Below are 25,728 nucleotides of genomic sequence, written 5' to 3'. Positions count from 1 at the left end.
ATATAAATGAAGTGTTATTAGTTTAGAAAAAAAAAAAGTAAAAAAAAAATCAGTGTAATCATTTTACAAAAAAAAAAAAAAGCATTATCAGCTTACAGTAGTTAATAGAGGTGTGATGTGAACAAAACAGCTTATCACCTTTTCTAATGCCTAAAGAGAAGGCAACAGCTAAGGAAAAATCTGTTCTTGTGTATGCACACGGGACTTAACCACAAGAGTGCTAATATAGCTGTTACTTAGGGCAGAAAACACATCTTTTTTTTGTTTTCGCACCAAAGAGCTGACATAAGCTCTTCAAAAAATGCCACCGAATGCCTTCACTTTGGCATGGATGCAGTGATACAGTTACACCACGCTCCTGTTAATGAGTGTTGCAAGAATACATCCCCAATGAGAAAAGCAGAGTCAAAAAGTTCCTTTTAAATTTTTTGAATGTACACGTTGTGAATACTTTCTCCACTGACATCTCACCACCAACTCTGCAAAGTGTAACACTAACAATAACCCTTTTATTTCAGTTTAAATGCTGCTTTACATTATTTCCCCTTGTTCATTCTTCCTGCCACTGAAGAGATGTACTTCATTCCTTTTTCTTTCCAATCTCTAGTGTGTACACACAAGCACTGTCAATTTTTCAATATAGGAATGTATATTTAAATAACCATATGCCAGAAAGAGGGAAAAATCCCCACGATTTTAATAAGGATAATATTGTGCTATACAGGAAATATATCAGCTGAAAAGAAAGATTAAACTGAAAAGGCAATTTGAATGTTATGCTGTGTGGTGGACATAGCTTGCAACTACAAGTGGCACAAAGTCTCCTCCATAGCATGAGTTACAAGTTTCTCGGGTGGTTTTTGGAGAGAAACATCTGATCATATCACTTTCTAGCACTACACATTAATTCAACTATGTGGGCATAGTAAGGAACTTGTGGTCTTGAAAGAAGACACGTGCTGGGACAGCAACTCCAAAAGGGAAAAATTAGGATCTGACAGGATAAAATTTAAAACGACATTTCCAATAGAAAATACTGTTCAATTATTTTATTATGATGTTGATTAGAAGTCTACAAACGCCACATCTCATTCTGTCTTAGGAGACCATCCAGACACCATTTAAGTAACATTTTTTTCTTCAAGAAGGCAGATATAAATATGGAGCTCTACAAGCCTAACAGCTGGATAAATACCAAAATAAACTATCTTCTATTTATATTATACAAGTTATTATATTAAATAATGATCTCAAGACTTAGAACCACTTCCATTATTTTTAAATCCTTGGGGCTGGAGGGACTTTCAAGGAGAATACACTGAATTGCACTCAATTCCTAGGAGTGATCTTAATGTCTTCTGTAAATTCATTGAGCCCACAGTTTGCCACATAGTAGTAAGTCCTTAACTTTGAATGTCTTCAGGAGAGGGCAAAAAAGGAATATTATCACTGATCCCTATCTGCAAGCCACCCAACAAACTGATGGGTGGGTTGCAGAGAAAACAGAGTCAGAGGCTTCTCAGAGATGCTCAGAGAGAGGATTAGATACAATGGACATAAACTGCAACATGAGATACAAGGATAAAAATTGACTGGACAAGGACCTGAACAATCAGATCTAACTTTGAAGTTGGCTCTGCTCTTAGCTGGGGTTTGGAGTAGAGACCTGCACAGGTTCTTCTACCATAAAATATTCTGTATTTACCAGACTCAGAACTTCTGTATCAACAGCAAGTGAATTTTGTGCTATATCTATATTAATTTGATGAAGAAATTCAATATTAAATACTACAGTTAGAGATAATTAATGCTAAAACTTTCTTATAAGTGAAAATTAGTCATTTCTGTAAAACTGTCATACGTACACAGCAGAGAATTTCTCAGACACTACCACTGGGAATAAAACAAAAATAAAATTACCTTAAATGAAAACAATTCAAAGCCTGCACAAAGATGGTATTATGAGACAAAGGAGTAATGATGATTCTATATACATACAAACAGCTTTTATTTCACTCATTTGAGAATATCTGACAGCTTGAATGGTTTTTCACTACCTGGACTACTAGTTAATACGGCAATTTTAACAAGACTGCAATATGTAACAATGTCAGTCTTGCGTATTTTTCTTGTCACTGGAAGAATAATAATAAAAGGAAAAGACAAGAAAGTAAAATGAGTACATCATGAAACAAGAAGAAAAAAGGAAGGAAAGAAAGACAGAAGATTTACCTTCCCCCAGTTTTCTATAAGGTATGTTCATCAAGAGGCAACAGAATGAAAGATTAGAACTATGAATAAAGTTTAAGTAAAATAAATAATAATGTAGGAATAGAATAGCAAAATTTGTAGAGTGTATTGGTCTAAAAATCAATTTTATCAACTTTAATATATGTGTTCAAAACAAGTATTCTATAACCAGCAGTTCTTACTCATTTTCACAGAAGATCCTGGGCTGTGTCAGAAGAAATGTGGCCAGAAAGTCAAGGAACAGGCTTCTACCCCTCTACTACACTCTCATAAGACCCCACCTGTAGTAGTGTCCAGCTTTGGAGTCCTCAGCACAAGAAGGACATGGACCTGTTGGAACGGGCCAAGAGGAGGGCAACAAAGATGATCAGAGGGCTGGAGCACCTCTCCTATGAAGACAGGCTGATCGAATTGGAGTTCAGGAGTTCAGCCTGGAGAAGAGAAGGCTCTGGGGAGATCTTATAGGCCTTCCAGCACCTGAAGGGGGCTACAGGAGAGATGGGAAGGGGCTCTTGGTCAGGGAGTGTAGCAATAGGACGAGAGGTAATGGTTTTAAACTGGAAGAGGGAAGAGTCAGAGATATTAGGAAGAAATTCTTTACTGTGAGGGTGGTGAGACACTGGAACAGGTTGCCCAGAGAAGCTGTGGATGCCCCATCCCTGGAAGTGTTCAAGGCCAGGCTGGATGGGGCTTTGAGCAACCTGGTCTAGCGGGAGATGTCCCTGCCCATGGCAGGGGGGTTGGAACTTGATGATCTTTAAGGTCCCTTCCAACCCAAACCATTTTATGATTCTATGATCACTGCTTTCCAGTTCATGCCTATATAGCCCATCTCCAAACCCATGTCCATCAACATACGTAGCCATACCATACAAGTAACAGAACTTCTACTCCTTCTGGGTATTTTCCTGTTTATACATACAAAGAGATTGCATTAATTCATCTGGCAAAAGCACAGCTTTGAGAAAATAGAATAATACAAATCCAACATGGGCACGTATTAAACTTTAACTAATGTGAAACGTAATTGCAAATAGAGATTCGCATTTGTACAAATGTGTTTCTAATGCAAGGCACAGTGAGATTCTTGGATCTTTGTTTTCTAGTGTTATTTAAAGCCTTTTCAAGTAACTTGCAAGAAAACAATATAATACGTAATATATTTTTCTTTGGCATGTTGAGGGAAGAATGTGAAAATAATAGGTCACTTTTACCAAGCCACTTGTACAGGAGGATAAGGGGAAGGTAAAAGTAATAAAAACTGCCTTTGTTAGTATAAATGTGGAATCAAAGAAGGAAGACAATTTTCAAGGATGATTTTGGACTCAGTGATACTGAAAAACATTTGGGATTATGGTAGGTAGTCATTAAATTCCCAATGCTGTGATGAAAGGGCTATGGTAACCCAGAATGGAGAGAGGAAAATACTGATCGTTAGGAAAAGGCTGGGTTGGAGTCACAAGAGGAAAGAGCAGGAAGGGTGGTGCTAAGGTTGCTCTGCTCCCGTCAGCAGCACAGCGTGGCCCATGGGGGAGCTGCTGAAAAGCACCCTTTTTCTGTCCCCTCCAGCACATCATTAATGCTTTATCTGAAACAGATGTAATCAATGCTTGGGAAAACATATCCCATTCTGGCATCCATGATTCTCAAGGGATTCTGAAATACTGGAGGGTTCAGAGGAAAGCCACAAGAATGACAGTAAGACTGGAGAAAAACTGAAGGTGATGGAGTATATGGTAGGTATTTAAAACAACAGCGCATCCTTTATAGGAGGAAGCTCTTCTTTCTAGCATAAAACTGTATTTCAAGAGTAGCCCGTGGAAAGCTACACTTACCATGAATCAAATGTTTTTAAACAGTGACAATAATTAACAGAGCACTTTTGTAGGAGTCTAGTGCATATCCCATTTCTAGAAATACTTAAGACTGGATCTTTTTTTGGAAATATATGGTCTAGTTCAAACAGCAATTAATTTGTGAAAGCCTGTGCTTTAGTTTATGTCTCATTTTGGATTATATGATCACAGCAGCCCCTTCTGGATTTATTATCTATGAGATATAACACCAAGGTAGCAATGAAATCAAGTGCTTACGTGAAAAAGTAATGACAAGTAACTAATGTACTTAAAGCCCAATTTTAAAAAAAGCAGATGACCTGCAAGCTCTCCACCCTCTTTTTTAATATGCTTAACTGGTTATCTATGTCTGATAGTTGTTTGTACTGCCTCCCTGAAGGCACAGAGTATGTTTGTCTAATACAGACAAAGCAGTTCTGCAGGTTTTTTTCTGTTTCTTCAAAACATATGAAATTAGCTTCCTGATAATAAAGAATTCAAGAGATTTTTAAAATTACTTCATTACCACAATTTAAAGGTCCTTGAAGCATTTCAAAATAGAAACTAACAATCAACAGTTCACAATGAAAACAAACAGAATCCAAGTCCTAGTGCCCTTTTGCGCAGTCTAAAGTGAGCATTCACACTACAATCTAACAAAGAGCACAGCAGCTCCCCAGCATCTGCCCATTTAACAGTTAAGTTTGCAGGTCTGAGCTGGTCTTCTTGCTAAACAAGGAGCTTGTGTTTCTGCCCAACCTTGTGCTATTTTTTCTGTGTTTCTCAGGAATGACATTTGTGGACTGACTTCCTCCCATCTTCACGTTGCTTAGCTCAGCTCAAACCATACAGGCATTAGTTAACCCATGAGGAACCATGGAATGGCTCTGGATTTGAAAATCCTGGAGTCTCACTAATACTTTAATTTTTTTATTTCATCATGGAAATTAACACATTGACCATAAGGTTAAAAGATTAATACTTAGCTTTGCAAAACACAGAAGTCTACATGAAATATCTCATCACAACAAAAATACCTTAGAAGAGGTTCTGAAGACCAACATAAGGCACCTATTTGCCATTCTCAATGATTGCCTTCTAGTAGCATACACAAAGTTTGACTTCTTTGATCTGTCACTGCAATAACTCCTACAAATTTGAGTGCCGTCAAAAGTACTGATTCACTAAAATAAACATCCTTAAGCATGAATGCCTGCTTAATCTAAGGTAGGACTCCTTGTGCTAAGGATGCTGATGGCAACTTAGCTCACTCCTGAGAACATTCCTGCAGATAAACAGCCTCAGCTTCTGAAGCTTCAGTGCTTTTGGAAACCTGGGAGTTAGAGAGCTCTGCAATCTCAGCCACAAGCACCCCTACAGCTTCTAGCGTTTTGCTTCAGCCTGAGGAATTAAGCTCTGAAGTCCTAAACAAAATCCCAGAGCTGTACTTTCAGTCATTGCTGTCAAGTTTACCTAGAGCTGGAAACTATTGTTTCCAGGGTCACTGGCTCACAGATAGATCACCATGACACACCTTGTTGGTTCAGTGCTCAGAGGTCAGATTTGGAGCCTCCAATTCATAGGACAAGTGACCACATGCTGCTGCTGAAGGACAATCCCATGATGTAAATGAGCTCTGGTTTGTGTTTTTAGACAGGGGATCCAGTTAGTCTAGGTACCTTGTAGCTCTGAGTGACAGTTCAGAGCAGCCTGATCAGCAAAACACCTGTAGCCAGAGGACCTTAGGAAACCCAAAAGCTACTCTAACTTAAAAACCTGAAATTCCTGAGTGTCAGGACTGTGATCGTGTTGGTGAGGCTGACAAGACTGACATCGCTACTCTGCAGATGTGAGGTTCCCAACAAGCCTATTTCACATACACCTCACGCTGGAATTTTTAAGTTGATTTTGGGCCACTGACATTTTGTTTATTAAGAAATGTTGAAAAACATGGATTTTGTCCAGTTTGGCACAAATCCAAATTAAAACAAAAATATGAGAAACAGAAATTCTGCACATTGTTCACATCTATCTACAAAATCCTGGTTAGAGAGGGTAACTAAGGTTTTTAGAATGGACAGTCATGATAAATAGGATGAAAATATCTATTCCCTACCACTGTGTTCCTACTTCCATTCTGATTCCCTATGAACCAAACATTTACTTTCAAATTATTCTGACTGTGTGGGAGCCACTGTGCATGACCTTTATCGGCTCCTGCAGTTCAACAAGGCATGGATGTTTTCTTCAGGGAGATTCTTAATCTTTGAAGGGTTTTTTTCTCTTATTATTATAAAAACAGGTTTCTATACCCTGTCATATGTTTCCTCCCAAAATCCCAAGATGAATAATTTATTTATTTTCTTATAGGTAATCAGCAGTCTTGAACAAATAAAAGCTATCTTTGAGCAATATTTTCTGTTTCAGTCTAAATGTTCTAACTACAATTTACTTAATTAAGTAGATAAGGGAAATGGAAATTGCAGAAAAAAATCTCAGTATCTACTTGCTAAACATCACAGGGAGATAATTTTTATTAGCAAATACCATATCTATACATCTCTATTGTGCTATACAGCTACCAGTAGATGGTGCCTTGGTCTGTCTGGAAAAGAAAACCCTATACAATTGGCACATCAGTTACAGGAGTTCTTATCTCAGACATTCAAATTATACACCAATTAAAACTATGCATCATTGAGGACTAATTATCTCTTAATTAGGTGTTTTGGTTCCCTTAAATCATCAGCTGAACTATTAACAGTGCTTCTGCTTTCTGAGAAATATATCAACTATGTTAAATATTTACAGATATTCCGGTGGCTCATATTAAACCTTTTCAAAGGTGATTGGAAACAGAAATGTACCAGGGAGAGTAACGAAATGAACACATTTATGTGTGGCGTAGAAGTTGGCACAATATGGTTGGCAACCTTGTTCTGGTATATTTTAAGACAAACATTAACATCTCTATCATTATTTGTTACAGAAAACACTTCCTCATTTTAGCAATACTTCAGGATTCATGGGAAGCATTTTGGGAAATGCTATATTGGATTTGGGTAGATAAATTTTGGGGGGAATATTATACAGTCTTATTTATTATTCTTCATACCATCAGCCTTGCAACTACAAGGAAATAAATTATAGATATTATAGACAGTCAATGTCCAAGGCAAGAATCAGTCAGTTTCTGGGATTATATTTGATTACCTCAGAAAGAAAAAAGGTAATTATAATTACTGTAACAGTCCACATTAGGGTAGTAATTTTCAACTACTTTATATAATGCAATAATTACACATGTAACAGATATACCTGTAATAATGCAACTATGACACAGAATTTTTAACAATGCTATTTAATGTGTTGAAAAACAGAATGGAGTTTAGCTTTAGAATCTAGTACTGAAAGAAATGGATCTTTACATCCATGCCGCTGTCCCACTGATTTCACTTTAAAATCATTTTTAATTCCTTTACTTAGTGGAGTTCTTTTTTTCTAAAAAATAACTCTAGAGCAAAAAATCTATTTACATTGAATTGAGAAACAATGTAAAATATATGAAAAGATATTTTATCAGATATAAGAAACAATCTTATGCAAGATATAAATCTGAATCTCCAGACTTTTTTCTGTCAAACTCTGCCATGCCCAGAAAGGTTATTAGATGAGCCATTTGTTGTTACCTGAATCACTTCTTTGCTGTGTTCAGATAACGAACCTGCATTTGCTTTTCTCCAGTCTTGTGGCCCTCCAGCTTTTGGCCCTGCAATTTAACATGTCACTTCCCTCAGATTCTAGGATGGATATTACCTGGTGCCTAATCTGAGCACATTAATCTTGAGTTTTCCATCCAACTCTGTTGAGGATAATTTTCATAAATTTATGTTTCATAAATATATGTTAATTATTATTATCAATCCTGACTTTCCACTCTGATCGATATCATCATCCCTACTGAAAATTGAAGCTAAGGATATATTTAAATTTTAGGTTATACCTCAGTCATCCATAAACTAGCCCATCCTGGACTGCTAGATGCCTTCTTTTCCAGTTCCAAACAAATTTCCTGCTCCTTGCAGAATTGTAACTAAATGATGGTTTGGTGGATTTCCCAGGTTTTTGCTCTTGGTATACCACCTTCAAACCTCTTTTTAAGAGAGATTTTATATTTACTGTAAGAAAACATCAAAGTAATTTTGGAAGCTTCATCGTCGATACCTGTAGTGTTTCAGGAAGTACAGCGTCTTCACACACAGCTACACACAGTTACTCGGCAGTCTCTATGAAAACCATTAAGGCACTTAGAAATGGAATCGCTCACCATAAATCGTATAGATTAGATTTAGGTATGCAAACACTGATGGGAGGAGGTTCTGTACGAGCACACCTACAAGTGGACAAATACACATTTCCCAAGCAAAAATTCCAGAATCATGACCTTTGCAAAATTCTAAGAGAGGTTTAAAAATCAAAAAGCTCTGATCTTTATTTGTTAATTTAGTAATTAGGTTTGTGGTCCTGTTATAACTTCAAATGGCAGTGACTGACAAGTTTTATTTCTTGAAGTTTTTACAACAGTATGAGTCATTCATGAATGTTAAAAATTCAAAATGAACTCCAAAACAACAACAAAAAAAAGCTGAAATAAATTATGCTACACGATAAATTTTATTACTAGGGTAGATATGCTTCTTGATTTAAATTATACTACTTCTTCAGTTGCTACAGGCAGGCTATTAACAGGGGGAAAGAAAATCAATTCTGAAACAGGAGCCAGTAAGCTGAAAGAACACTAGTTTCCCCTTTAAAACAAAACAAAAAAAAAATCCCTTGAAAATTTATATATGAAGTAGTTTTGATTATTTGTTGTGCTACATAAAAACAAAACATAAATCTTCACCATAATTCATTATTCTGTTCTGGCATACGAACTAATACAGAGTGCCAAAGATAGTTTTGAAAGAAATGAATGCAACAATACGCTACTAACGCTTGCGGTAGGCTTGTTTAAGAATAATTAAATTCCTTCTTTCCAACACATTTGGGCATTCTACATGTACACTAACATCATGTCTTAGTTTGCTGTAAAAATAATTGTTCTGTGCTATGGAAATATGTAAGGGATTAACTGTTCTATGATCAAAAATGAGTAACAGGATTTTTTTTCATTAAATACAAACCTAATTTTGCCAGGTAGAGCTTTGCGCTGAGGTTGAACCTTGTAATTTAAACTGACCCTCCCAATTAAAACTCTGACACTTGTGAATCTTTCATTTACACTTTAGGGAGGAAAGGAAATAACTAGTAGAACAGTTATTATTATCTCCAGATACAGCTTTAAAACTGGCAGAAAATTTTGCTGCTCAGGCACAAGTTGAGATCAGACTTGCAAGTCTGACAGTTATAAAGAGATAAAGGTGCATGAAAGCAGCTGATCCGGAAGCAGGAATGCTATTGCTGTCCTTAGGGACAGAGTCCATCAACTGGAGAGCCAGGACAGCATTTTAAGGGTATCTGGGTTTTTCATATGCATTTGCTACTTTTCAGAATATGGGAGAAACTGATGAAAAAAGAAAAAAAAAAAAAAGAAAAAAAAAAAGGAAAGACATCTGTAACCAGCTTCAATGACAAAAATCCCTTGCTATAAAATTAGTTTCCTGAGACCAAAGAACATGTTGTTACTGCTGTTATTAATATTTGCATAGCTGTCAGAAGCCCAAGCTTTATGACTGCTTACTACTTCAGGGACCACTGACCATTATTTGACGTGCTGGCTACAGTCTGAGTTACTGCTTTTCAATAAATGTTACAGCCTTCGAATTCCATTACCAATGGAGTCTGAATTACATCTACTCTCAAAATAAAATAAAAATGAGCAGAAACAAGTTATGGGTCTTTGCCACATATTCTGTTCAGAAATCTATTTAAGACAACAGCATTTTCTCATGGAGTCCTATTTAACAGATATATATAACATGGTACACCTAAAGGTTTGGGACTGTAAAGACACTCAGAGAAACGCAGGGATGGCAAACCTGGATTATAAATCATGTGCTATTACTTGGACACATGAACCCTCTAATAATAAAGGTATTTTATACAGAATTATCTGAAAAGATGGATAAACTACTGTAGCCTACCAAAGTCTGGAACAGCTCAGCTTACGGGTCTGTATTCATCCCTACTTTCCAGTCAACTCTGCACTGCAAGAAATGGACAAAAAGTGCACTATAAACTCTTCCAATAATTCAACAGGAAAACATCCAACATTTGTGTGCCAGCATAGAACTACTATGTACTTCTGAGAAAAACTGCTAGCTGTCCACATTACACCCGATAACAGGTCTATTTGTGGAAACAGCTCTAAGCCGAAGATGTCCTATATCACCATCTTTCTAATGACCCCTTATGCAACTATGTCACATTTCTGCTTCTGCTTTGATGTCAAGGAAGAAGAGATCTTATAGCTAAATAAAATGCTTTTAGCATCAGAGAATTCAAATGCAGCATTTTCCCCTGAGGCTTGCAGAGCTCTCTCACCGGCTGAGCACCCAGCTGTGTGCCCATAGCCGTTATGGACAGAAGAAGGGCGCTGACTAATGGGAACCTAGAGCACATTTTTACAGAGAGCAGGACTTCATCTGAAACTGAAAATTTCCTACGTAATTTCTGTGGTCAGCAAGTAACTCACTGCTAGGCAGAGCTGAAGAACTTGTATTCTGAGGTCTTTGGAATTTTTGCTCACCAGTGACAAAAATAAAATGGATCACTGGGTAGTGGCTGGTGAAGAGCTATCATAGACCAGCAGATCTTCAGGCAATTTTTGTATGGACACAACCAGTACATATCTTTCTTTCAAAGTCAGGAAATCATATTTCAAAAGAGGATATTTTGTGTTAGATTCACCAGGGATCTGTTAAGATTTCGGAAAAAACCTCCAGGCTTTCTGAATAGGTAACATGTATAATAAAAGTACTTGAGGAAAAAACTGTGAGGCATTGATCCAAATAAACAATCACCTGCTGGGATGTAGAGTTTTTCCTTGTAGTCATGAAAATCTTGAAGAGAACTGAATGCAAAAACAGGTAACGTAGGTGACTTTGACAGAAAATGAAACTAAATACCTTGTATAATGAGGAGTTCTGTTCCTTCTCCTATAGAAAATGAAATGGTAAGAGCAGTAGCTCCAACACACACACTCAAACCTTCCCAATGAAAGACACAAGTAAACTTAGCTCCAGTGCCAGTGTAACAGGAGGCATAAAAGGAGAAGGGTGAAATGCATATCAATAACAAAACTTCAAATACCAGTTACAAGGGAAGTAAGATCACTATTCCTGCTTCCTTAGAAACTCAGTCTTTATATAATCTATTCTTGATAAGTCACCGTCACCATGAATAATGTAAATACAGGAGACTGGTACTCAAATTGTATCTGAAAAATGCTAGGTGTGCTGAAGTGAGTATTTACTCCTCTACAAAAGTATTGAGTAAAAGCATGTGCCAAATTTCATGTTGCTATCTTACTTATTCCTGTGAACAGAGTACCTCTCAAGGAAGCCACAGTAATTTCCTTAGCTTTAACAGGATTAAGTGAAACCTTCAGCACTGAGTTGATGTAAAACATCACTACGTTTTTAACCAGCACGATCTGACCAATGCAGTGTGACTGCATTAGTGGAAAGGACTACAGTGCAAGTAGTTCGGTGTCTAAGACCATTTATGAATAGGGCAGCTTCTGTGACATCTAAAGCCCTGCGCTAGAACACAGAGGTAACTCTCTAATCACCACGGAAAGTCAGAGGTGGCTAATTCAGGACACTACTTTCTAGAACATTTGAAAATTAATTCAGAGACCATGTAGAAGATTTCCTCATTCCAAAACAGAACTCAAATCCAACATCAGTATCTTGACTCTCTCAAATAGTCCTTTCATCAGTATAACAGGAACATCATCTTTGTAAGAACTATCATCCTTTAAATGGAGCTCTCTAATACAGTAATAGACTGATATCAACCACTTTTGCATATTGTGAAGGTGAAATCTGGTATGGTAAGAGACGTAGATGTAGAATATCACTAATATTAGAACTGTAAGGCCATTCAGTATTGGCCTTGGAAACTTCAGCCTCTGCGTAGGGATGAACTATAACTTCCCTCTCTTAACCCTAAGTCATAGAAAGGTTCATATATTTTTTAAATTATATTCTTTTAAATATATATTATTTTAAATTATATTATATTATATTTAATTATATTTCTATTATATACAGAATCATAAAGTTATATAAAAATAATAATAATAAAAAAATAAAAATAATAAATAATAACAATTTGTTTTCTCTGAAAACTTCTATCTCCATTTATCATTTGAAGATCTTATCTACTCCTAGAGCACCAAACAAGAAATCTATACAGGTACTGTGAACTTCAGATATTACCTTGGAAAAGAACAAATCAGAGCATAAAGAAGTTGAGAACTAACCAATAATCTTGTTGATTTGAGAAGGCAAATACAGAGGAAAATATTAACATCCTGAAGCAGTTTCCATAATTGGACCTAAGCATTTCTTTTCCACTGCATAAAACTGGAGTGACTTAATTTCTAGATGGAAGAATTTTTTTTATGAAAAATAAGTAGGACAGAAAAAGAATACAATACTCAAGCAAAATCATTTCTGAGACAGAACTGCCCAGATCGATGAATTTCAACGTGCCTCAAAATAAATACAAGAAAATCTGTGCACCTGTGGCAGATAAGGAAAAGTCTGATAAAAAAAAATAAAAAGAAAGAAGGGACGTAACCAATCATCAGGGACTCCCTGCGTCAAGCATTAAAACATGCTGCTGTTAAGGTCTTATGCTGCAGCGGAAGCTGCGAAGGAGCTGAATCTGCCGACATCGAACAAAGAGTTGCACATCTTAGGAATACATCACGTTAATCACATTTGTCTTACAATGATGATATAGGCACCTTCCAATCTTAAAGGTGAAAGGAGTGTGTAATGCATTTACAGCTTAAATTGCTTCATGTGTTTGTTTAGGAAGGCTATTTGGCAACTGAAGTTTTTCTGTCCTTAGAAAGTGGGATTGGCAAGTGTAAAAAATAGCCCTAATATGAAGAAAACAGTTAACTTTCAGGGTTTTTTTTATGGAAAATAGTTCATGCATAAATCTTAATAAATTGCACAAACACATCCTTCAACACTGTGTAACATATTTACAGTTAACATTCAAGAAAAGTCTAGCTTTACTTAACACAGGAATAATATTTCTCTGCCAGTTTTCTTAGAAGACGATTGCTTTAATCCAGGAGGCTGCTCTCCTCAGCAGATGATTTTATCATATATATATATATATATGTGTGTGTGTGTGTATATATATATGTATGAAACAGGGTCTGTATTTTATAAAAACAGGGGCAGGAGGAGGAGGTTCCACCAAAATGGAAATCTGTAGTATATTTGTAATTATGGCAAATATTTTGAGCTTTTTCTGGTTTCTTGAGCAAATCATTAGGAATTATGAAATTTTATTATCATTTTAACAATTTATTTTTTAAGAATTAATTCCATAAGGGAGCTATAGCCAAAAGCTGATCATCCACATAAAGAGCTCCTTGACTGGTGCAGGGGACACAGTATTTACAAATGCAGCTATAGTAATGGTAACCATAAATAATGCTGAAACTTCTGGGGGGAAAAAAACAAAGCAACCATCATTGCATTGATTTTTTTTGAGTCTGCCACAGCACAGTATCTCACTATTCCAGAAAATACTCAGGGAAATTGATTCCAATGAAGTCAAAGAAGAAAATAAATTCTAACCAAATACACTTAGTGTTACCTGATGGCTTTACTGTTGCAATATGATATAAACATTCAACCTTTAAGAAAATCAGAGGCTAAGCAAGCTAATGATTAATGAAAGATTACACACAAATATCTAGGTACACGCACTCATATGCCTTCTTTTGCATATACATCTAAATGCGTAAGAGATATTCCAAATAAATATTTATGTTCAATAATTTTAACTTCAGATTTTAGAACTGACAGTCTGAAGTCTGATTCCCTATTGAAAGCACAAGCATCATAACGTCATTCTTATACATAGAAAATACAGCATGCAAATAATGCTATTTGTATACTTTCTGTATGAGTGAAAACACAACGTTCAATGTAAAGCTAAGTTGTCAACATCTCTATAAGCACAGAATAGTCATACTAACCTGTATTTTGATTGGCCAGGAGAAATTGCTGACATAGACATAGAAAGTGATGTTTGGGTTGCTCCGAAAGTTAAATTTTTCACAGGAAAAGCTATCTCTGTATTCCTTAATATTAGCCTTAGAAACAACAGGAATCTCTTCTCCAGATATTGTTCCAGCTAAAAAAATCCATACATAGATATACATATTTATGACAAACATTAATCATCAGTAAAGGTGCCAAAGTAAATTTGCACAAGAAACTTAAATTCTTGAGTTACTTTTAGTGTCATCATTCTACAACTTTAATAACCCTTTATTACAGTTTAAATGGCACATCAGGTGTATTTCATATACATGCAAAGAATTAACAGAAACTCTTACACTGGTTTCAAAAGATTATGAACAAATCATAAAATTGACAGAAGTTACATGAATTTTAGATGAAAGCTCTTATTGTCAGCTGAACAGATAGCTTTCCTCTAGTGATTTACATTCAATTTCTATAAAACTCATAGATTAATAAAGCTTGAAAGTGAATTTGTCTACATCCTACATTCTTCTTGTAAAGTTTTAATTGTTCATGAAAGCTTTAATAATCTACCTACTAATAAACATACATCCTTCTTCGCAAATACATGGGTGACTGCGCTAAGTAAAAATAAAGGAAAAAGAGTTTACTAACTATGGTATGTTAAAATACTTCAGAATTATATTAATGAATAAATTCACGAGTTTATGTGAGACAAACTCTGAGCCCTCTTTAAAAAGATTTTTTTTTTTTATTTTAGTACGATTTCATTTTAAACCATCATGCTTCTCCTTGGATGTGTTTTCAGAAAGTCAATAGAACCAATTCAGAGAAACTGTCTAAATAAAGCTTTTCTTCCTTCTCAAAACAAAGAAGAGTAATGGGGTTCAAAGTTGGAGAAAAATAGATAAGCAGCTCCTTTTATCAGCATACACAGAAGAACTTTACTGTTTGATATCAATGTTAAGGTTAATTATTAAATTTTTAGCTTCAACACTGAAACAAAGAAATAAAATCTCAGTCTCTGCAGTAGTTAAGGAAGCAATTTATCTTAATTAAAATCACAGCATTTCATAACACTATCATTTTAAAAATTTAAATAGACTACAAGCTTTTCCTACCAAAGTAATTTTAATTGAATAGGAGAGAAAGTTAACATATTAATGAAGCTTTGTTCAGATTGCAAATTATCATCTGAGGTTTAAATAATATAATTAATAATGGCATAATGATAATGGCAAAAGAACACATTTGGTAAAGTTTTATTATCAAAATTAGCAACAAAGAGACAACCAGGTTAAAAAAGCTTAAGGGATCATGAAATCATATGGGAAAAAGTCATCATACCAAAATTCACCCTCACCTGTAGAACCAATAGACCATGTAATATTGAGGTTGAAGTTGTTTGATGCATTAATTGATATATCCAAATTTTTATTTGACTACATAGAAAAAGAAAATATATTGAAGTTAAAAATATACATCAGAATGTATTCAATATGACATAAGTGAATATATAGCCTTTAAATCATCTTCCATTTTTTCATTTTAAACTTAAATAGAAATGGTAATAATTCAGAGCCAAGAGCAATCTTCTCTTTTTCTTCACTAAGAACAGTAAGCATATAACTACAGCAGTTACCTTTTCAGATTGTGATAAAAATAATAAAATAATTTTCTTTATAAAACTTAAGAAAAAAATATATGGCAGATGGCTACATTTTAATTACAACCCAAACCTTACTTTCCTCATCCGCTAATAAAGATTTCTTAACTGAAGGGTAGACTTCTTTAATTCATCTCAGGAAGATACTAAAACTTGTTATTCATGGGAACAACAATAAAATAAACCAGCTGATAATTTTTTGGAGTATTAGTTGATCTGAAGTACATCTACCATTTAGAAAGGTATTTTTCAACAAATGCACTAGAATAATTTCCAGTTCTCAAAAAGATTTTAAATATCTCTAATAGTTTACAGGCATTTCAGAAACCTCTAATCATAGTCAAGCAAATGAAAATCTTAATCATGACTCTCCAAAACTTGTCTAAAGTTAATAGTATTTTCTTACCTGTTCCGGATTTGCTATAAAATTTATGGCAGTGTGATGGCGATCATCTTCTTGTAATAAGCTGAAGGTAAACTGGTAATCAATCAAAAGGCTGTCTGTAGGCAAAATAAAAATTAAAAATAATAAAATAGATGCAAATGTATACATATTAACAATATGTTATGCAAGCACTTGAAATTTTACCATTCACTTTTATTTTAAAAAACACAGAGTAATCTACAAGTCAGAATATTCACATGGATTTCACTGTTTAAGTATTCACACTATAATATCTTGAAGCAATAAAAGAAATTAAATTAAGCAGTAGCAAAAAAAAAAATAAAGAAAAATGAATGAAGAAACAGATTCTATCACAGAGCCAAAGCAGCTATTACAAATAACTTGAAATAGTCATTCTTTGTAAAGTATTTTTCCAAAACAGTATCAAGCATTCTTAGTGTTAAAATAATTATTGAAAAACTGTTCAAAATGCATTTAAATATTTTAGTTTTACAGTATATGGTTTACTATCTTACCTAAATGGTTTACATAGCTACATTACCATGACACATTTTAGAATTACTAGGTTTAAAAGTTTCAGAAAAAAAAGTTGCATCTATAATAAAATTACATAGTATGAAGGCATGATACTGTAGTAAATAAGATTGCTAATAATGGCACAGTGAAATTTTGAATAGAAATTATGTGACCACCAAGCACATCCTTTCTAATTTGCCAGAATTCTAAGAGTTTTTGTAAGTGGCAAGTGATATACGTACAAGAGAAACCAGTGCCAGTTTAGTACTGACTCAAAAAGATAACATATTACACTTCTAAATTACATTTGTTCTACACGTTTTTCTTCCAGCCTGTGAAGGAATGGCGTCTGCCAGGCAGTCCCTGTCCCTGCCATTTCTGTCACTGCACACCAGCAGCACTGCCCTGCTGGCCAGCCAAAGTCAGTGTACGTGCAGAAAGGAGAAAGGGCCATCCTCAGATGACCCAAATCACGCTTAACTCTTCCTGGAAAGAGCGTAAAATGATTGTAGTAAGTCGGAAGACATAAGTTTTGAGCTATTTCATTGCGTTTCTGAAGTTGGAGGAATGAGATTAACCCTTAGCTGGGTCATAGCACTAGGAACGACTGAAAAGGAACTGTTCTGCAGGGGGAAGAGGTAGGGGTGGATTTGTCAGGGTGAAGCAGGTTTCCAGCACCTCCATAATGTAAGAAAAAAATCCAGTCACCAGGGATGACCATTGCTGCAATTCACAGAGGGTGACATGTAGAATCCCAGCAGGGACTGTTCAGTGCAGTCAGACAGTCAAGAATCAGCAGAGCCCTCAGAGCTGTAAATTGTGTTAACAAATTAATAATCCTTGTGCAACAGCCAGTTGTGAACGAGAGGTGGATGTGGTGGATGGATCTTGAATGATGTTACAGGAGCAGATATCTTCAGATCTAATATAATAAATCTTCTAACTCTTTGAACCATTATGGTTCTATAAGGATCCAAAGATGCTGTTTTTTCCTTTGTCACAAGAAATGAGGAGGTAACTTCTAAATTTACATGATTTAGATTATTATTTTGTGCATGTTAAAATATGATAAGATGCAAGTCATCTTTGATGCCACATCCTAGTGAGTAATTTTGGAGCCCTATTTTGATTCCTCTCAAGATTACATTCTACTAGTCACCAAAACCACACATGCAGTGTGTTACAAATAAAAAATATGTGATCATAAAAACAAAATCAGTAAACAGAAAGAGAGTGAAAGATTAACTCAAAGCAGGAAAAAGCTGTGTCAGCCTTCTGTCGGACTCGATAGTTTGCTTACTGCTGACAATCACCTTTTCTATAGCAACACATCATCTGAAAAAATACATTCTATTGCATCCCATGGGAAGCCTGACATAGAGGGAGAAAAAAACCTTAGTGGTCAATGAAGCATGAATAGAGCCCACTGTATTGTCTTAATAGTTTAAGAAAATGGGGGAGGGGGGGAGGGTGTTGGGGGGACGGTTGTGGTTTTGTTGGGAGATTTGGGGTTTGTTTTGGTTTGGTTTTTTTACTCTGTGTTGTGCAAAGAAAATTAGAAAATAAAGGAGTTACATGAAAGGAATTACCATGACCTTCAAAGATTAAAAGTCCACTTTTTCTGTTATTAGCCACCACAGTTCCATTATTCAAATAAGTTGATGTAGATGTCTTAGATAATGAGGTTTGATCAGGTATTTGCAAGCTTATGAAGGTGAAAGATGAATAAATATTAAACTAAGAGACCCCATTTATTTATTAATACTACTCTACACTTCTTAACTATGCAAATCTAATTAATAAAGTCTTATTGACTCTATTAGTAACAGTGTGCCTTATCTACGTATTTAAAGTAAAATTACCATTGCACAGAACATATTTAAAGGTAGCAGGATGGCAAAAGATGACAAGTAGAGATTGACCTCTATTAAAGGGATTAATAAAGCCTTTAATAATCATGAGTAGCAAGGCCAAAAGGCTAGGAATAATGCCTAGATATGCTAAATCTCCTAATCTGGTCAATTTGGGGTGCCACAAAATACAAATGACTGCTTTAGCATGAATCTGCAACCAGAGTTATTGTAAATGTATGGTGGACTAGCATCACAGCATGCACCCCTACAGAATTCCTGGCTATTTACAAGATGCAAGAAGCAGTGTAGAAAAACCTTCTGGACAAGATATTGTTGATTTTCTCACAACACAGAGAAAATGACCATTTAAAAATGACACCATCTTCCTTTAGGCCCAGATTGTGCCCTCTCAGAGATGCAGAGCATCAGCCAAAGACCAGCAGTAATATATACTTAAGATGTTACCAGAAGGCAAAATTGGGAGTACACACAGGACTCTCGTCTCTCAGTCATATAGGAAGAAACGGCTTTCCTGCATACAAGTTAAAAAAATTTCAGTCATTTACTCTTCAAGCAATATGACTGCTTTTTTCCTGGGGTTTGTTGTTGCTGTTGTATTGTTGTTGTTTTGTTTATTTGTTAACTTTTTAATTTATGTTTTATTGGCCAAAAGCCAAGAAAATAAGAATTTGTTTTTCAATGAAAGCAGGAAAAGTTCTTATATTGATAAAAGATGTTAAACTATACAGCTCCTCTTAATTTTACCATCTGTAACAAATCTGAAAAACACTTCCACTTTTTTACTGGATTTTTATCTACAATACTGTTGAAACAGTAAATAATGAAAAACAGAAACAGTTGGTTACATATAGCACCTTTTATAGTCAGGATATCCCAAAGTATTTTATGGTGTTATTAATTAGCAATCATTCCATTAATATTATCGAAGATCATTATATATCCCACACAGCAGCCGTTATCTCCTCTGTAGTACTCAAAGGGCCTTGAACAACACAGCTTGTGTTATTCAAGAATAGTTCTGAGAGCCAATACATGGGGTTCTTCAAAGGTACCAAAGGACCTTTAACTTATGCCAAACCAGCCTTACAAAATGGGAAGAGATCTTCACTGAATTATTGAGAAGGAGCATATTTCTTAGCACTAACAGACATGAATGATGAATTTTTTATTCCACAGAGACCTGCAGTAGAGAGGGACAAATCATTAGACCTATCTTGGCCACAGAGTGGATGCTGCAAAGCAGACATATGTATCTCTTCAGAGACAATTCTAATTCAGAGAAGATACCTAAAGTGCATACGACTTGAATGAGAGCACTGCCTCATGCAGTTATATGATTCAACAGTGCAAATGAAAGAGCTGACACTGAGCAAACATTCCTTCCCCTCTTTCTGAGGACTGCAAAAGTATGCTGAAGAAGTTTTACAACCTGGAGGAAAGTTTATTTTCACAGTGAGGATCCTTCTGGTTGGCCAAAACTTTGGAAAGATTTGCCCGGACCTGTTCTTAAATCGAATATACCAGATCTCCGGAGGGCTCTACAGCTAGGTTTTATTAGGATATAAATTAGTAGAACTGATTTAAGATTAAATTCAAAGTGAAAGTAGAAATTAAAAGGGATTGTGAAGAAGTCTCTCCTTCACCTATTGCATTCGGCTGCTGGCTGTCTCACTCTCCTTCCTTCTTCTCTCCCTCCATTTCAGCCTATACCATGGGAGAGACTTCCCCCACATGTAGTCAGCAGCTCTCAGGGAAAATATCACCTCCTTCTCCTCCAGAAGGCTTTACCTTCTACAGACTACAACAGGCAAACAGCTTTCCTTCCTGCTGCCACACCCCATCCTCAACATAACCCTAAAACATCATCTACGCCAATAGATTGGAAGTGAGCATAAACAAACTAAGCAGTTACACTGTGTATCACAGCATATTTTCTCAATTCCTAGTGCCACTCAGCCTGGAAATAAATACAAAATATAAAGTAAAATTTAGTTGTAAAAGTACGACCTATTTTTAATAGTTAAACATATAAATAACCAAATGTTTAATAGCTTAATGTAGAAAGAGTTAATTAAAGTACATTCACTATATCCTGTTGATATATATTGTTGTGTATATTTACAATCAGGAATTTAGAGAAGCCTGAGATCTTACTCCATGTATTTTTGTTTCTACTTTAAACCCTTAAAAAGCCACCATAAGTATTTCTACCTTTTACACAAACACATGACTTTTCATAAGTGCTTCTGTTTATAAAGACACACACAACAGATCGCTTCATCTGGGAAAGAAATCTGGATCACATACAGAAACTAAAAAAAGTCTCGCTGCATTTATATTGTAGCATATATTGAAAGCACAAAGATAAATACTAAACATAATCATCAAACTGCAATATGTGCAACACCTGATAAAAGCAATCTTATAATTTTCACCTGGCTGACCTACTAAAACAAGATTTTATAACTGTTTTCAAGATCTGGTGAACTTTGAAAAGAAAATAAACAAATTCAAACAACAACACTTAGAGGTAGCAATCAAAATATTATCAATGGCCATTAACATAAAAAAATTAAATATACAAACTTATAGAATTATTTCAGTGAATTATAGAAGAAAATGTTTCGTCTTGAGAATTATCACTGATGCACTCTGTGGTTCATTTTGGTGATTTCCATTTTTCTGTAAGAATTAAAAAAATCTAGACTATGAATCCCACCTTTTTCAAAACGTATTTCCTCAATCTAAACTTAATTCTCAACACACTTTAAATTCACAAAGTGTCAATTAGCTATAATGATTTTCCAAAGAGACTAGGTAGTTAACTATCTTGAGCACTGCGTAGATGCTTAACTGTTGAAAAAAATATTAATGACATTACAGAATGAGTGTTGCATTCTTTCCTTTTTAGAAATGTTAACTGAAAAAGAATTTACCTGAAACACCATTTTTTTTTAACAATTACTTGCTCTTCTACATATTCTCAATGTTTTGGAAATACATAGAAGACAGTTTCGTCTCAGTTTTAGACTGTTTCAGTAAAATTTCAACATCCATCATTTCTGTTTTGTTATGCCATCAATATCCTTCATGTTTACATTTTCTTTGAAATAATTTAAAAAACAAAACAAAACAAAACAACTGATGTTCAGAGTTTCCCTACACCAACGGGCAAGGGAAAGAGACAGAACCACTATCACATCACAACAGCAACAATCCCTTCCTACTTTGTGCTGGTACAAATGACTGTAAAATGCAGAGTATGTTGTTGGCTCAGATATGCAGCCCAGACCTTCATCTCAAATCTGATATAAGATGCAGGTGACTCAAGTGGCAGCCAGACAGAATTTAAACAGCCACACACTAGAGTATAATCTATAAACTCCCTGAACTTTTATGTCTAAAGTTTCACAGGAAAAGTTCTTGAGGACATAGAAATCTACACAAACTCAGAGCTCACAGCTCAGATCTTAATTCCCCACCACACACAGTTTTTGGAATCTACAAGCTGGGTATATTTTTGAGCCAAAGTTTCTCCAGGAGTCAGCCCAGTGCATCCTAAGCACCGCTACTACAGAGTTCAGCACAAGCATCAGCCACCAGGTCACTGTGGTGCAGCCTCCTCTTCAGAGCTCTCACCAGGAAAGTATGTTGTAGGCTGCCTTCTTTTTGATAATATTAAACCCAACTCCTCCTATTTTCACCTCGCAGAGTGTGTGCCCCATCACCTTAGTGCAGGCAAGGGAGAAGGGGCAGAAGGATTCCTACCAGCAGGGAAAAAAAAATTCAATTTGCTCGCAGAGAGAAAGAGAAGTCAAATGACCCAGGCACTCAGCAGGGAGAGGGGAGTCCTACAGTCTAATTTCTGTTCCCAGGCATGTTGCTTCATTTTGCATTAAAAATCATTGAATAAAGTAGAAAAAGAACGTTGGGAGATAAGACCACAATAGCATCCTGACATCATCAATGGTCAAATATAACAAGGACTTATGGTTATTGAGTCTTTTCACATCTCTATTTTGATTTTTTCAAAACCCTTGACTGCTTTCACAGTCAAAAGCAGTCATTAAAATCAATTCAAAATGTCAGTAATGAGCACATGTGAGAACACAACAATAATTAGGCGAAGAAAGCCATTTAATTAAATGAGGAAAATAAATTTCAAAGCAATCGTTTAATCGTAGAATTGTTGCTAGTTTTCAAGAAACTATTCTCTTTACTGAAGGCCTATGACTTTTAATATGGTTAATATGGCTTAATATGGGAGTTTTATACTCATATCCAACAAGGAACAGACTTACTCCCATACTCCAGCTTTTGTATTAAAAGAAAACTTTGTATTTTCTAAAATGTCAGAATGTTCCCAAAAGAACAAAGGCCAGAGAAGTCTTGATTTGAAATTCTACTTCAGTATTTCTGAGTGCTACTACAACTCTCAGAATATATAATTACATTGGTAATTTTTTTAAAAAAATATTTTTTAAAAATTGGATATGTTTAGTATAAATTAGTGATGAAGTTATATAAAAAAGGTATGTTAAAGAGGACTATTAAGACTGTAAAATGAACCACTGCAATCAAGGGTGCCTGTGAATTATTTTTGGGTGAGTGCTCAGTTAATGGGCAGCTATTCAACACTTTGTTCTCCGTTCAGTACTCAGTGTTGGGCCCATGCCTCATTTACTACATACCACACAAACCCTTTTCTAAAGACAGAATTAATTTCTGATGTGGCTTTCTATAGTATTCATCACTATCATTTTCTAAGTTCTTCAGAAAAGTTAATGAATTTGTTACCACATTACTGTGAGATGAGCAGGCGTTATTAGTCCCATTTTATAGGATAGGAAATGAAACAGAGACCAAGGACAAAGACATCCATTAATCTGAAATACCTAGAGTTTGATTTTTCATAATATTTTGAATTATATAACACTACATATGATCATTTTTATTTTGTAGTTCCTTCCATCATTCATTGTAATTCTTTCCACTTTTACAACGAAACAGGAAAGGAACATATATTCATCTTTCCATTACATTACTACTGATTCATCCCATACAAATTCATTCAGTCCATTATAGAGGAAAGTTCCTTGGGAAGTAGTATGTAGCCATGTTATTAAAAGTTGCACAATCATGCCCTAACAAAGAGGCAAATCAAAAATTATTGTCCCAGCAACCTTAATTCTTCCACTTTCCTGGCACCCACTGCTAAATAGCATATTTCAAATAGAGGGGTTTTATTAAGCAATTTTAACAATCAGGCTGGAGTAAATTCTAGAGAACCACTTTACTTTTGAGCTGGCTTCTCCCTTTCCCCAGATCTTTCCAGTAGACCATCCCAGTTCACTACATATCTTAGCAGAGAGGGAAGAATGAACCCGAGTTCCCAGAAAGGGAGGAAGAACATGCATAACTGGACACATTCTTGGTTTTTCCAACTTTGGCCACTGGCCATTCTCCCATGGCTCCTGTCACATAGTTTCTTAATACACATTTCTACAACTGAACAACATGGCAAAAGACTTTCATACATATACAGAATTTCTGAGAAATACGTCTAGCATTTTGGCTCCAAAAGTTAAAGTTTAGTAAAAGTTCAAACCCACAAGTACTGCAATATATGTCAGACAGTCATACAAACAGAGCATGCAACCAGATCCACTCACAACATAGTTTCATTCCCAACTACAACCTAATTATCACATTCTATAAATGGTAGGTGAGGATCACATGATCTTTATCTGAGCAATGACTAAAGTGTTTCTTCACGTTTTTTTTCTGATAACTAATAATAAAATCATGCTGAAAACTAGCGTGATGGACATGAGAAGATACCAGCATATTCTTACTCAATGGAACCCTTACAGCCAATTTGAAATTATGATGGGTGGAAAAATCACTAAATCTGAAGGAAGAGATGGTACACGATTAAGAGTACTAGCCATGAAACAGAAAATTAAATGTTTAATAGCAAACTATGGATAACAAAAAGATAGAAAGCTTCTTAATTCACTGAATAAATGGCTGGCCTTATGTACAACCATGTACGTATTAATGAAAACTTTTAAGACTAAAGTTAAGAAACTATATTTCAACCATTCACTTCCACCAGTAACATTATTTCAATATCTTCAGTACACTAAAAGGCAAGAAGACAATTATGTGCCCAGGTTGGTACATTTTCATCATAATTCTGTATTACTGGACTACAATAACTAGTTTTGTGAATAGAAACCTCATAAAGTAGTGCTGTTCTAATTTTCACTTCTTGAAACCACTTAAAGTTGTAAGAACCTCCCTCACAATTGCAACATCAGACCCATCACGCTCAGTCTTCCCACATTTTTCTATTTAAGGAACTCTCTATTCATGCCGATTCTAAAATTCATAATTTCACCTCTTCATTGCACAGGCAGTTTGTCCCTCTCCTGCTCCTTCTAGTGATTGTTCTCTATTTCCAGCAAGAGTTTGTTGAGAACAGTCCTATTCATATTCCTCTCTATCAGCAAAAATGTTGCTTTTGAAACCAAGTTCCACTATCAAATGCTATAAATCATATTCAGTTGTGACCAAAATAAATTCTGCTTGTATTACATCAAAGTTAGGGGGTTACCACCAGACCTATTTTCAGTCAGGATAATTATTTTGAACTTTCAGAGCAGCTGCCTGATTCATTCCTCTGTCATCTGTATCTAGCTGTCATCCACCGCCTCATTTCATTGTTATATTGAAATATGTTGGTGTCCGACAATACTTGTCCATTGTGACAAAACAAAAAGTCATTTACTGTGAACTCTTTACTATAAAACTGGCAAATCTTGCATTTTTGCTAAATGTAATGAGAGCAGAATGAGCTTCAAAATATGCCAGCACTTACTATTTATATGCCTTCTTCCATGCAAAGAAAGAGCATGTGAGAATGAATTTC

The 25,728-nt window shown here is 35.4% G+C and overlaps 1 protein-coding gene across 1 annotated transcript in view; it reads right to left on the bottom strand.

Moving 5' to 3' along the window:
• The window catches only part of ATRNL1 (attractin like 1), a 509,295-nt gene that overhangs the window by 283,902 nt on the left and 199,665 nt on the right, over nucleotides 1-25,728 (bottom strand). Inside the window, exons 22-24 of the mRNA XM_074158859.1 lie at nucleotides 16,405-16,499; nucleotides 15,696-15,774; nucleotides 14,323-14,480 (exon numbers count right to left, since the gene is read on the bottom strand). Coding sequence (XP_074014960.1) covers nucleotides 14,323-14,480; nucleotides 15,696-15,774; nucleotides 16,405-16,499 — 332 coding nt within the window. The remainder of the gene's footprint in view (nucleotides 1-14,322; nucleotides 14,481-15,695; nucleotides 15,775-16,404; nucleotides 16,500-25,728) is intronic.

Source organism: Numenius arquata, chromosome 15 (genome assembly GCF_964106895.1).
Source record: "Numenius arquata chromosome 15, bNumArq3.hap1.1, whole genome shotgun sequence".
Lineage (NCBI taxonomy): Eukaryota > Metazoa > Chordata > Aves > Charadriiformes > Scolopacidae > Numenius > Numenius arquata.
Note: the sequence above shows the minus strand (reverse complement) of the source record. Positions and strands in the feature narration are given on the sequence as shown.